At 64.1% G+C, this 13,018-nt stretch overlaps 2 protein-coding genes and 1 long non-coding RNA gene across 6 annotated transcripts in view; 2 read left to right on the top strand and 1 right to left on the bottom strand.

The window, feature by feature from the left end:
• The first annotated feature begins 510 nt into the window (after positions 1-510).
• Positions 511-4,085, top strand: FGF17 (fibroblast growth factor 17). Its single transcript, XM_015648955.3, has 3 exons — positions 511-1,732; positions 2,827-2,933; positions 3,753-4,085. The coding sequence occupies exons 1-3, from the start codon at positions 1,609-1,611 to the stop codon at positions 4,038-4,040; spliced, it is 519 nt and encodes a 172-aa protein (XP_015504441.1). The 5' UTR covers positions 511-1,608; the 3' UTR covers positions 4,041-4,085.
• Positions 4,086-6,076: 1,991 nt separating this feature from the next.
• Positions 6,077-9,133, bottom strand: LOC117245415. The gene is made up of 2 exons (XR_004500097.1): positions 8,997-9,133; positions 6,077-6,238 (listed from the first exon to the last, which is right to left on the bottom strand). It is a non-coding gene; the product is annotated as an uncharacterized LOC117245415 (long non-coding RNA).
• Positions 9,080-13,018, top strand: part of DMTN (dematin actin binding protein) — a 9,016-nt gene continuing 5,077 nt past the window's right edge. The window contains exons 1-2 of one of the 4 annotated variants that reach the window (XM_015648953.3): positions 9,080-9,423; positions 12,883-12,940. In XM_015648953.3, the coding sequence (XP_015504439.1) occupies positions 9,299-9,423; positions 12,883-12,940 (183 nt within the window). In that variant the 5' untranslated portion in view covers positions 9,080-9,298. Of the gene's footprint in view, positions 9,424-12,033; positions 12,234-12,882; positions 12,941-13,018 lie in introns of those variants that run through there. The other 3 variants (XR_001524848.3, XM_015648952.3, XM_015648954.2) reach the window with 3 other exon arrangements.

Below are 13,018 nucleotides of genomic sequence, written 5' to 3'. Positions count from 1 at the left end.
CCCGGGGGTCCCATCCCGAGTGGCTCCGAGCAGGGATGGTGCCCGTGGGGCCGTGTCCCCTCTGGAGGGGGGGGTCAGTGCTGGCCGCCCCCAGCCCCTCCGGAGGGTGCGGGTGACGCTGGCACGGAGCCCGGCCCGGCCAGGGAGGAATTCCCGGAGCCCCCGGGCTCGCCCCGAGGGTGTTAACGGGGCCTGACCGCTCCTGGCGGGGGGGTGCGAGGTTCGACACCCCCTCCCCTCTCCCCCACACCCTCTGGGGACTGCTCACACCCTTTTTTTTTTTTTTTTTTTTTTTTTTTTTTTTGTGAGCTTTAGAAAAGTGGCAGCTTTTAAAATCCACTGTTCCATATCAGCACCCTTTGCTCGAGCGCCCGAACAAAACCCCCGGGGCTGCGGCCCCCGAGCCATTAAAACATCCTCGGGACCTTTCTTCTCCTTTTTCCTCCTCTCTTTTTTTGTTTTCCCCCTTCCCAAGGTAAATGCTTTTATTTCTTTGAAAATGAGAGAGGAAGGGAAGGGAAGCGCCTTTGATGGAGAGGGCCCCCCCCAGTCCCATCCCACCGACCCCAAAGGCTTTACAGCAGATCCCGGCAGCGCACGAAGGTGGTGGGGAAGGATTTGGGGGGTCGGACACTGCCCCCCACCCTCCCAGGGCTGGAGAACCTCTGGGAATTCCCAGATTCTGCATCCTGGGAATGCGGGAGGCAGGTCCTGACCACCCCGAGGTGACACCGTGCACCCCAAAGCAGCGGCAGGACCCCAAATGTGCCCCTCTCCCAGCAGGAGATGGCACCCCTGGATCTCAGCTCCTTCAGGGCTGCTTTTGGGGTCCCGCAGGTGGTGCCCCAAATGCCCCTTGCACCGGGATTGAGCCGAGTTTTCCCTTGGGATGTTCTGGTTGGAGTTGGGAGAGAGGACCCCAAGTCCCCCTCTTCACCTGCCCTAAACATCTCCGCTTTCCCCCCCAAATATCCCGCGTTTAGGAAAAGCCACCGAGCTGTTTTGGGATCCCAGGAGCGTTTATCCCATTCCCAGGGTGGGTTGGGAGCGGGTGGCTCCACTCCCGGGATTTCGGGTATCAGCTCCGGGGATTTGGGATATCCAGCTCCTGGGGGATTTCAGGCACCCGTTCCCGGTGGATTTTGGGGACCCGCTCCCGGGATTTGGGACGCCCAGGTTTTGGGGCACCCGCTCCTGGAATTTCGGGTATCAGCTCCTGGGGGATTTGGGGTATGCAGATCCGGGGATTTGGGGCACCCGCTCCTGGGATTTTGGGGGTGATTTAGGGCTCCACACCCCCCGTGTGGGACCCACCGGGTGTTTCCCCAGCTCAGCTTCCACTTCCCAGCGCGTCCCAAATTCCCGCTGAGCCACCCCCGGGGCGCGCGAGGGGCAAATCCTTCCCCTCACCCTTGCTTTGCTTGGAAACCGGGAAAACTTCACTTTTCCCACCCCAAACTCCCAAAAAGGCTCCACCACCCCGCTCCCACCCTCTCCTTCTCTTCGCCATCCCAAAAAACGAATTGATCCCATTTTTTCCCTTGGAAAACGAAGGGGGAGAACCAACCGTCTCCTAATTTTAACCAGTACGTGAGGGACCAGGGGGCCATGACGGACCAGCTGAGCCGCCGCCAGATCCGCGAGTACCAACTCTACAGCCGGACCAGCGGCAAGCACGTCCAGGTCCGCGGAAAAAGGATCACGGCCACCGCCGAGGACGGCAACAAATTCGGTGAGGAGCTGTCCCGACCCCGGCCGGAGCTCAGGGAATCGCCCGGGAAGCGCCTCTTCCCAAATTGTTCTCTAGGTGGGATGTGGGAATTCCGGCTCCGCCTAAAAAATCCGCGTAAAAAACAAAAAAAATTATATTTAAAAGAATTGTTTCTCTGGGAAAAGTCAGTCCTGACCTCAAAAGTTCCAAAATCGTGGATTTCTCTGGTTTTGTGCAGTGTTTATAATTCCCAGATTTAGGGGTTGGTGCTTTGTAATCCCTTCCTGCAGACAAAACAGCTTTTCCCAGAGAAAAATCCTCTGATCCCCACATCCTCCTCCTAAATATCCATCACTGGTGGGCAGATCCCAGCTTTTATTTTTTATTTTTCCCTCGTTTTTATTTTTTCTCCCCTGCATTTATTTTTTTTGTTTTTCCCCTCCTCATTTATTTTTCTTTTTACCCCCCACTTTTATTTTTACTTTCCCCCGCTTTTGTTTTCATTTTCCCCAATTTTATTTTCATTTTTATTTATTTTTATTTTAATTTTTATTTATTTATTTTATTTTTATTTATATTTATTTTTAATTTTTATTTTTTTTTTTATCTATTTATTTTTATTTGTTTTCCCTGGATTCTCCTGCCTGCACTCCCAGATTTCCACGCAGCTCTGGAGCTGGGAATGTTGTGGAGGAATAATGGGGAAAAGGAGCCTGGTTGGTGCTGGGTTTGGTCTGGTCCTGGAGAATCCACAGAATTCCTGGCGAATCTGCAGAATTTCTGGGGCTGTACCTTCATCACCTGCCCAATTTGGGTCTCTTTGGCATCACGGATAGGGAAATTCCCTGGAAAATGAAAAGTTTCCTTCCCCTGAGGGGTCTCAGAAGGATCCAGATTCCTCCAAGAGACAAAAATAATCCCGGGAAAAACTTCCTTGGAGGAACCTGGGGCAGCCCAGTGCCGCAGAAAGGAACAACTCCTTTTCCCAAAGAAATCACATTTATTTTCCCCCTCTTTTTTTTGGGAGAGGGAAGCAGTGGGGATGGGGATGGGGACAGGGGGGATTTGGGGTCTGGGGGTGTCACAGCCCCCCGGGACACGTCCCCTCCCCGCAGCCAAGCTGATCGTGGAGACGGACACCTTCGGGAGCCGCGTGCGCATCAAGGGCGCCGAGAGCGAGAAGTACATCTGCATGAGCAAGAGGGGGAAACTCATCGGGAAGGTGAGTCCTGGACACCCCAAATCCCCGGGGAGCAGCCGGGGATCCTGGCTGGGCTGATCCCCCCATCCTCGGGGGCTCTGGGGGGCTCCCTCTTCCTCCCTGGAGGCTGCTGGGGAGGATCCAGGGAGCTGCTCCTGGTGTCCGGGGCTTGAATCCATAGGGAATGGGGTGATCAAGGTGGGTTTTGGGGTGATCAAGGTGGGTTTTGGGGTGATCAAGGTGGGTTTTGGGGTGATCAAGGTGTTTTTGGGAGGTGGCGGGGCAGGCTGGGGGTGACAGGAGCTGGGCTGTTCCAAAGATGGTGACAAAGGTGACCCAGGGAGTGGCAGGAATGGGATGGAGGTGACACAAGATGGGCTCTGGGGTGACACAAATGGGTTTTAGAGGTGACAAAATGGGCCTGGGGGTTGGCAGGGGTGGGCTGGGGGTGACAGAGATGAACTGGAGACGTCAGGGACAGTGACAAAACCAGGCTAGGGATGGCAGAGATGGGTTTGGGGTGATAAAGGTCGGATTGGAGGGTGGCAGGGGTGGGCTGGGGGTCACAGGGATGAGCTGAGGGGTGTCAGGGTGGTGACAAAGATGGTCTGTGGGGTGTCAGGGGTCAGCTGGGGCTGGCGGAGATGCTCTTGGGGGGGTGTCAGGGACGGGCTGGAGGCCACCAGAGACGGGCTGGAGGCCACCAGAGACGGGCTGGAGGCCACCAGAGACGGGCTGGAGGCCACCAGAGACGGGCTGGAGGCCACCAGAGATGGGCTGGCTCATTCCAACCCTTCTCAAGTCCCACCCCAACCCCCTCTCTCCTCCTTCTCCCCGCAGCCCAACGGGAAGAGCAAGGACTGCATCTTCACCGAGATCGTGCTGGAGAACAACTACACGGCCTTCCAGAACGCGCGCTACGAGGGCTGGTACATGGCCTTCACCCGCCGGGGCCGGCCCCGCCGCGCCTCCCGCAGCCGCCAGAACCAGCGCGAGGCTCATTTCATCAAGCGCCTCTACCGGGGCCAGCTGCCCTTCCCCAACGCCGAGCGGCAGAAGCAGTTCGAGTTCGTGGGCTCCTCGTCCCCCACTCGCCGCTCCCGCCGCACCCGCGGCCCCCGCACGTAACCCCCGGCCTGGCTGGAGCCGTTCGGTTCCCTCGGAGCCCGTTCGGTTCCCTCGGAGTCCGTTCAGGTTCCTCTGGAGCCTGTTCGGTTCCCCTGGAGCCCGTTCAGGTTCCCCTGGAGCCCGTTTGGTTCTCTCCAGAGCCGTTCAGTTCCCCCCAGCCAGGCCCGAACTCCCCTGGTTCCCAGAGATTTTCTTTGTTTTATTAAAAATGGGTTGGAAGCGCCCCCAGGGTGGGGAGGGCACGGTTTGGGGGTGGGATGTGATGCCGATCAGGAATCCCAGGGAATCCAGGGAATTTGTGACTCCCCTAATCCCAGGGAATCCAGGGAATTTGTGACTCCCCTAATCCCAGGGAATCCAGGGAATTTGTGACTTGCTCAGGGGTGCTCAGTGAGTCCTGAATCCTGGAGTATCCCAAAGTGTCCAATGCCCTCAGGGATGGTCAGTGGGATCCCAAATCCCTGGAGCATCCTGTGGTACCCAGACCCTTAGGAGATGTCCACGGGGGTCCCAAATCCCCGGAGCATCCCGTGGAATCCACGTTCCTCACCTAGTGCCTTTGTCCCCTTGTCAGCCCCCGGTGTCCCTGTGCCACCACCCCCGGACACGTCCCCGCTCCCCCTGGGCCCACGGATGGGTTCTGGGGATGGTCAAGGCCAGCCCCTCTGGGGAAGGGTGTCCCCTCTGGGGTGGGGTGTCTCCTATTGGGGGTGTCCCCTCCAGGCTGGGATGTCCCCTCTGGAGCAGGATGTCCCCTCCAGGCTGGGATGTCCCCTCTGGGCTGGGATTCCATGCCCGCAGCCCCCTGGGCCAGCACTTGTGTCCCCCCCGTGGGGTCCCCATGTTATTTATTGAGGGGAAGGGTCCGTGTCCCCTCCTGGTGGCGCTGCCTGGGCCGGGGGCGCTGTGGGTGCCACCAGGCCAGAGAGAAGCCGCCTTTCGCTGGTTTTTATTTTGCTGTCGATCGTATTTTGTGTGTTTTGACCAATTCTGTTGTTTGAGTCGGTTTTAGGCCTAAACCTTTAGACTTGAGAGTTTCTTGGTGTAAAGGAGGAAACCCCAGGGAAATAAAAGTGAGTGTCCAGACTTCAGGGCCTTTTCCAGACTTTTCCTTCCCGTGCCTGTCAGGATGGGGGATCCCCCCTGTGCCACCACCCCGAGCTTGGGGACAGAAGCAGGAGGGTGAAGGTGGTGGCTGATGGGGACTCCCCGGGATTTGGGATCCTGAAGGTTGGCTGCAGCACCCTGGGGACAAGGACACCACACTCAGGGTGGCACCCGCTGCTCCCCCGGAGGGGTTCACACCCCACACCCCGTTTTACCCCACAGAACATCACCCCTGATGTGCCAGCGGGGGGTGCCCGGTGTTGTCCCCACCCTGAGCTGATGCCAGGGTGTCACCCTTGCAGTGGTGTTCCCATTGTCCCCACCCAGGGCCGGCGCCCATCACAGCCCCCAAGGTGTCACCCTCATAGTGGTGCCACCCTGGTGTCCCTGTTGTCCCCACCCAGGTCATCACCTGGTACTTGCTGTGGTACCCAAAGCTCCCCCAGAGCATCGCCCTGGGCCCTGCTGTCCCCTCACCTGGCCTCACCCTCGGGGTGGCACCCAGGGTGGCACCCCCTGTTCTCCACACTCAGGGCATCACTCTGGTACCCCCTGATCCCCACCCAGGCCACCCCCCTCATCCTGTTCTCCCTAAATCTCACCCCCCTCACCCTGTTCCCCTTATTTCCCCAAATCCCCTTCCCATCAGTTTGTTCCCCCCAAATCCCATCCCCTCATTCTGTCTCCCCTAAATCCCACCCCCCTCACGCTGTCACCATCACGATCCCCCCTCTCCTCCCTGCCGGACCCACCACCCCGGCCGCCCCCTCCCCATCTCACCGCTGTCCCCCTCCCCATAATCACCTGTGACAATGCCCTGGGAGGTGGCACCGGACCCTGGGGGGGACCTAATCCCCGAACCGGGGCTCCCCCAGCCCCTACAAAGCCGGGCCGGGCTGGGGGGAGCAGTGGGGACAAAATGATAACAGTTTGAGTTCAGTGAGGCTTTAAAGGATCGGGGAAATGCAACAGCCCGCAATTAGGGCCGAACAAAGCGCCGCTGCCCAGGTGTGGCGGCCGGAATTAACCACGGTGATTTGATTCTCTTCCCCTCCCGTTTCCTTCGGCCCCACAGCCTCGGCTCCTTGTTCCTGCAGGAATTCGAGACATTCTTGAAAGGAGAAGGCTTTGAGAAAGGAGCCGACTGGGTCCGGACCCTCCCTGCCCCCGCCGCCCCCTCCTCAATTTAGCCAAAGCTTCAAAGGTAGAGGAGTTCCCTTTGTGTGATCTCCGCTTTAATTTTTCCCCTGTCCCTTTTTCTTTTTTTTTTTTTCTTCTCTCTTCTCCTTCCCAAGCCCTTCCTCTCTTTTCTTTCAGGGTTTTTCCCCTTCCTCCCCTCTCTTTCTTCTCGACCTCCCTGGATAGAAAGGGCTCGGAAGGGTGAGTCCTTTTTAATTATGGCTGGAGAAGGAGAGAGAAAAAAACCCCTCGCGCTGTTTCTTTCTTGTTTTTTGAGGTGAGACCTGGGGCGGGGGGCGGAGGTGGGGACAGGAATGTCCTCTGTGCAGAAAGTGCACTGGAGGGTGTCTGCTCCCAGCCTTTCCCAGGGGCTGGGGATGCCCTGGGGGGTCCGAGGGGGCCGTGCATGGGCACCGGGGGCGCCTCCCCAGAGCCCCCCCGGCCTCAGAGACGCTGGGTACCCCAAACCATCGAGGCCACCCCAAACCATCGTGGCCACCACAAACCCCCCACTCCTTGCCCTCGGCACGCGACAGAGGGGTCCCCTGGGAGCTGGATGAGCTGGCCCGGGGGTGACAGGACTGGTGTCCCCTGGGGGTGTCCGGGTGCCCTCGCAGCGTGGAGGTCACCGGGATCCTCTGGGTGTCGCCCCCGAGCCCTGTAGGGAGGCCCTGGGGGCATTTTGGGGTCAGGCAGGTGCTGCACAGAGGGGGCACAGGGGTTGTGCCCCCTGGGGCTGCGGAAATGCTCCTTGGACCCATACCGCAGGGTGGGGAGACCGAGGGCTGCTCCTGCACTTCCTCCATCCCTCAGTGAATCCAGAGGACGCTCCTGCACTTTATCCATACTTCCCTAAATCCAGATTGTCCTGCACTTCCTCCATCCCTCAGTAAATCCAGAGGATGCTCCTGCCCCCCCTCCATCACTCCCCAAACCCCGATTGTCCTGCACTTTCTCCATCCCTCCCCAAACCCCGATTCTCCTGCCCACCCTCCATTCTTCTCCGGTCCCGGGGGCTGTTCCTGCCCTCCCTCCATCCCTCTCCGATCCCGGGGGCTGCTCCTGCCCACCCTCCGCGCTCCATCCCGGGCGCCTGCGGCGGGAGGCGGTCGCTGTGGCAACGTGCGTGCGGCGCAGGGGAGGGGATGCTGGGCTCGGGGATGGCTCCCGGCGGACACGCAGCGCTGCCCGCGGCGGGCCATGGGCTCCCCTGAAGGTAGGGCCCGATCCCCCAGCCCCACGCCCCGCGCCCCCCAGCACCCTCTCGGGACTTCGGCTTTGACAAGGGGTGACCGAGCGGGGCCGGGGCTCTGGCGCGCGTGGCCGGGTTTGGCTTTTAGTGCGTGCATGAGCGGGTTGGAGCCGGATCGGGGCGTCCCCAAACTCCTCCCGCCGTCCCCGCGGGCACCGCGGCGCGCTGGGCCGGGAGGCCGAGCCTCGGCGGGTGCCACGGCCGGGTCAGGCACCCGAGCGGCCCCGGGCGCAGGTGGCAGCCGCCGAGCAGCCGCTGCGATCGTCTTCATGCTTGAGAAACTGGGTTAGAGGCGGGGGGGAGGCGGCCGCAGCCTCTATTATTCACGGGCACGGCCCCGGGGGGCGGCTGAGGCCGGCGGAGCCCCCTCGGCGCGGCGGAGCCCAGGCCGGGATGCTCCAGCGAGCCGGGCTGCCCTGGCGTCAAGGAACACGAGTGTGAATCCCCTGGGGGTGGATCCCCGCCAGGTGCTCACCTCTGGGCCTGTAGCCCCCCCGAGATGTGCGGCCCTGGCTGTATTCCTGCCCAGATGTGCGGCCCCGGGTGTGCTCCTGCCCAGATGTGCGGCCCCGGGTGTGCTCCTGCCCAGATGTGCGGCCTGCCTGCCCATCCCTGGACGCTGCCTCCCCCCGCGTGTCCATGCCCCTCCAGATGTGCGCTCCTGAGCGCGCACCCGCCCCAGATGTGCACCCAGAGGGGTCCAGCAGCCCTTTCCTGAGCAGGGTACGGGGAAACAGAGGCAGCAAGGAGCAGGAGCAGCGAGGAGGAGCCCCGGGAAGGGAGCTGCTGTCACCAGGCAGCGCTCCCACACAGAGCCGGGAATAGACTCCGGATCCCGGCGCTGCGGCACCAACGCAGCCCCGCCGCCCCCGGCGGGGTCCGGCCGCGGCTCCGCTGCCGTGCCAGGATGCGGGATCCCGTTCCGAGCGGCTCCGGAGGGATGGAGGTGCCGCAGCCTCCCTGCCCTGCCCAGCCCTTCTCCCGGCCCGGGGCTGGACCGCGACCCCCAGGGTGTGGGGGGCTTGGGGTGCGGGGGGAATCAGCTCTCCCCGCCAGAGCCCAGCGCTCCATTTTGACAGATTCCCAACCCCTCCCAGCCTTCCCTGGGCTGCGCTGATCCCGCGGATGGAAATTCCCGCTGGATTTCCCCTCCCAGGGCAGCGAGGGGTGGGTGCGGTGCCCCCAGACCCAGCCTGGGGGTCGGGTTGTGTGGAAGGTGCCCCCCGCTCTCTGCCGCAGCCCCCTGAGGTGCTCAGTCCCCACCCCGAGAGGGGTTGGGAGCTGCCAAAACCCCTCCGAGGAGCTGCGGGGGGGAGCGGGGGCTGCCGCGCCCGATGCCCGGCGGGGGCTGGGGGTGTGCTGGGGGTCCGGGCTGTCCCTGGCAGCGGCTCAGGCCGGGTTATTCCCGTTTTCCTCACTCTTTGTGCTGGGGAAGCGAGAGGAGCGGCAGCCAATACTGCTTCGTCATGATGCCGGCTAATTCTCCTCTTGTTGGGAAAGGGACCGAGGCGGCAGCGAGCTGGGGAGAGGCACCCACGCGGCCACCACCCCCCCCGGGCAGCCACGCACTCCTCCACCCTCCCACCCAGCGCTCCACGCAGCCTCCCCCGCACGCCCGCCCGCCCAGCCGCGGTTATCGGGGCTGGCGGGGGCAGATAGAGGCTCCCTCGCCCTCTCGCCCGCCCGCTCGCCCGCCCGCGCCCCCCTGTCACGCTCTCGGATGCGCCGCAGCCGCCGCAGCCCCGGGAGCCCAGGCGCGAGTCGGTGGCCGGGCGAGCGGAGCAAGCGCAGGGCAGCCCCCCGCAGCCCCCCGCGGCCGCAGGGATGCGCTGCCCCCGGCCTTAGGTGAGTGCGCGGCCGCGGGTCTCGGCTGGGGACACGGCTGGGGACACGGCTGGGGACACGGCTGGGGGGCACAGGCCGCCGGGGAGGAGCGGCAGGGCCGGTTCGCGGCCGCCGCTTTTCCTTTTCCCGTGGCTTTTCGGTGCCGCCGCTGGCGGGGGGAGCTGGGAGGGGGGTCGGGGGTGCCCCACATTTTGTCCCCCCCCTTGTCCGGCGCTGCTGCTGTTGTTGGGGGGACGCGGGGATGGGAAGGGCGGGGACCCGAGGAGGAGGACGCGGGGACAGCGTCTCCAGGGCTGAGCCCTCCCCGAGCCCCCCCCGCGGCACCGCAGCGCTCCCAGCTCCCCCCAGCCCGGGACACCCCTGTCCCCCTTCCCTGGGGACGCTGAATTTGGATTTGGATTCGCGGATCCCAAGGGAGGAGGCTGGGACGGCCCAGCCCTTCCCAGCTGCACCTGCGGAGTGAATTTGTGGGGTCTCAGCGCTGTTGCTGGGGGGGCGCCCCCCAATCCTCCCCCTCCGTGAAGGGTTTGATGCTTCCTGGCTGTGGCGGTCGCGGTTTTGCCGAGGACACGGAATTTTGGAGCACCCTAACCCCCCTGGCAAAGCCCTGAGGGGCCAAATTCCCATTCCCCCACCGCCATGAAGCATCGGGGGCTGATTTAGAGGGAGAATTTGGGGCTCAAAGCGCGTCCCCCCATCTCTTGGCCGTGGATGGAGCCGTCTCCGGGGGGGTTCAGCTCCGGGCTGTGGCCGTGCAGGGTGGGTGGCCAGGCTGGGCCAATTCCAGCCTCTCCCAGGCAAACCTGGGCCAGCCCCCGCCCCCTCGGGACCCCCCGGCCACGTCCCGGGTGTCCTGTGGGGTGCGAGCCTCGCTGCGCTGGCCCCATGAGCGGAATTGGGGTGCCCGGGCCCCCCCCACCCCGGGGTACCCAACGCCGTGGGGGCTGATCCCAGGACTGGCAGAACCGGGGGGATCTGAGGGGCGCGGGGACACCCTCAAACCCCCAGCGGGAGCCCCGGGGGGCGCGGCCTCCTCACACATCCCCAGCGGGTCCCTCCGCGTGCGGGATGAGCAGGCTAATCCCGCTTTAATCCCAGATTAGGAGCCACGTGAGGCGCGGCCCAGAGCGGGCTGCGGGGTGGCCATCGGGGCAGGGGGGCCGGAAAAAGACCCCCCCACAACTCCCCCGAGTTTTGGGGCTCAGGCCACGTCTCCCCCCTGTAAACCTGAGGGGCTCGGAGCCTCCTGGCAGGGCTGGGGGCAGCTGCGTTGGCCCAGATTCCACGGATGGGAGGAACCGGGGAGGTGGAAATGCCTCCTTCACCTCCATCCGCTCCGGGATGCTGTGGGCGGATTGTTCCTACTCCCCCCACTCCCCATCCACCTCCCATCCCGGGAAACTGAGGCACGGAGCATCCCTGCGCCCTCGGCAGGATGCACCGTCCATCGCAGCCGTGGAAAAACGCCCGGGGCTGGCAGCTGGTGGCTTTTAAGGCCACCGAGGTCCCCGGGCAGGACGCGGCGGCTCGGAAGCGATGGGCTGTCAATAGCCCCGGGGAGCGGAACAAACAGGACAAAAGAGGAACCGGACACCGGCGAGCCGCGAGCCGCGGCTCGGGGACCCGCGTGCTCCCCGGGGCTGTCGTTGTCGCGATCAAGTTGCCGGTGGGGCCCCGCGTGTGGCGGTGCCTCGGTTTCCCCGGTGAGCGGGGAGGATGTTCTGGGCCTGGCCTGCGCTGTTTGTCTGGAGCTTCTGATGGGAGGAGGAGGAGCAGGAGGAGGAGGAGGCCGGGGCTGGGCTGGGCTGGGCTGGGAACACCGGACACCGTTCCCAGGGCTGGCGGGAACCTTCTGTTCGGGGAACTTATGACCCCGGGTGTCCCCCCGCCTTTCACTGCTGGCTGCGAGCCGCGCCAGCCGCGCCACAATTCGGGCAGGGAAGGGAGGCTGAGGAGGAGAGCGATGGGAGGAAGGCTGGGGGTCCTCTCCCGCTCCCCCCGGGCGGTGCCGGGGGGGTTCTCACGGCCTGGCCCCTGGCCCGGGGCCGGGCACTGATGGCTTTGGCGGCTGCGAAAAGTCAAATCCGGATTTCCTCGGGGTGGGGAGGAGGGAACAGGCCTCTTCCTGGCTCCACCGGCACGGGGGGGGGCACCGGCACCCCTGAATCCCGGTGAGCCCCGCACGTGTCCTGTCCATCCATCCATCATCCATCCATCCATCCATCCATCCATCCATCCATCCATCCATCCATCCATCCATCCATCCATCCATCCATTCATTCTCCATCTCTCCCTCTTCCCACGCTTCCTGCCCGGCTCTTTTCCTTCCCCGCGCCGTGGGTCCCCCTCAGTATCGCCCCGAGAGTGGGGACCCGCTGCTTTCCCCGCTCCTGTTCCCGCTCCCCCTCGCCCTCCCGGCCAGGAAAATCCCAAACACGCCGAGCCGCCCTTATCTGGGCCCACGCGGGGACCTGGCCGCGGAGCCGCGGGGAGATTGGAGGTTGCCATGGGGAACGCGGCTGCCATCGGGGCGGTGGCTCTCTGCCTGAGCCTGATAAGCTGTCCCCGCGTCCCCAGAGCTCGGAGAGGGGCGGGGGGGGGGGACCGTGACCGAGCTGCTTGTGCAGCCCTGGCCGGTTTTGTGGCGTCTCTCCGCACCCCCGGCTCGGGTTTGTTTTCCTTCCCGGCCGGCCCCGCACCCACCCTCCCGCCGCTGCCGTTCTCCGCCATCGCATCCATCTGCTCGCTGTCACCGCGTCCCCGCCGGGGTCCCGAGGCGCGGGGCAAGGCTGGCTCCGGCCCTGGAAAGTGTGAGCTCAGGGCTGTGCCCTCCCGGACAATGTCACCCTTGTGCCGAGCCCGTCCCAGCCGTGCGCCCCCCGGCAGGGCGGGGAGGTGCTGGCGGTGGGCTCAGAGCGTTAAACCCCGTCCCGGTGACAAATCTGGGGGTCCTTTGTGGCCGGGGGGGCTCAAGGGAGGGGACACGGAGCTCTCTGCTCCAGGATACTCCCGGATTTCTCCGATCCGCTCCATCTTTGCGCCCCACGGGAGCGAGTTCTGTGCTCTTGGGAGCCGCGGGGCTGGGGGACAGCGGGGTCGGTGTCCCCAGAGGCGCTGGCACCCCCTCACCCCCCGCGGGCTCGGGGCTCCCCGCGCCGGCACCGCCACGAGCTTTTCCCTCCTGAAAGGAGAAGTTTGGAGGAGAATGGGGAATTTTCCCCTTTGTGTGCGGCTTTGTGGGTTGAGAGCGCAGCCAGGCCCGGGGGCTGTGGGGGGCCGAGCCCGTCCCGCTGCCGCTGGAGCCTTCTCGAGGCCGCGGGACAAAAGGGCGTCAGCGCCGCCGCTCCGCTCGCCAGCACCGTCAGCAGCCCCCGGGCAGCGGCAGCGGGCACGGGGGACCGCGGGGACAGCGTGGGGACAAGCGGTGGCTTCACCAGTCCCCTCTGTGCTGTCTTGCAGAGGGAAGATCGGAGCCCCAGCGCGGTGGCGGAGCCCAGGGGGATGTGGAAACACAGAGGTGAGCAGGGGGTCCCCGCCCGTGCCCTGCCCGGGGAGGGGGGACAGTGGCACCTCGATATTGGGCAGCGGGGACGTG

This window comes from Parus major, chromosome 22 (assembly GCF_001522545.3).
Source record: "Parus major isolate Abel chromosome 22, Parus_major1.1, whole genome shotgun sequence".
NCBI lineage: Eukaryota > Metazoa > Chordata > Aves > Passeriformes > Paridae > Parus > Parus major.
Note: the sequence above shows the minus strand (reverse complement) of the source record. Positions and strands in the feature narration are given on the sequence as shown.

Excerpts from the sequence above, each read along its gene's own strand:
- FGF17 (XM_015648955.3), top strand. The coding sequence starts at position 1,609 with ATGACGGACCAGCTGAGCCGCCGCCAGATCCGCGAGTACCAACTCTAC. Across the intron at positions 1,733-2,826 it reads CGAGGACGGCAACAAATTCG|CCAAGCTGATCGTGGAGACG; the intron begins GTGAGGAGCTGT and ends CCCTCCCCGCAG. Across the intron at positions 2,934-3,752 it reads GGGGGAAACTCATCGGGAAG|CCCAACGGGAAGAGCAAGGA; the intron begins GTGAGTCCTGGA and ends TTCTCCCCGCAG.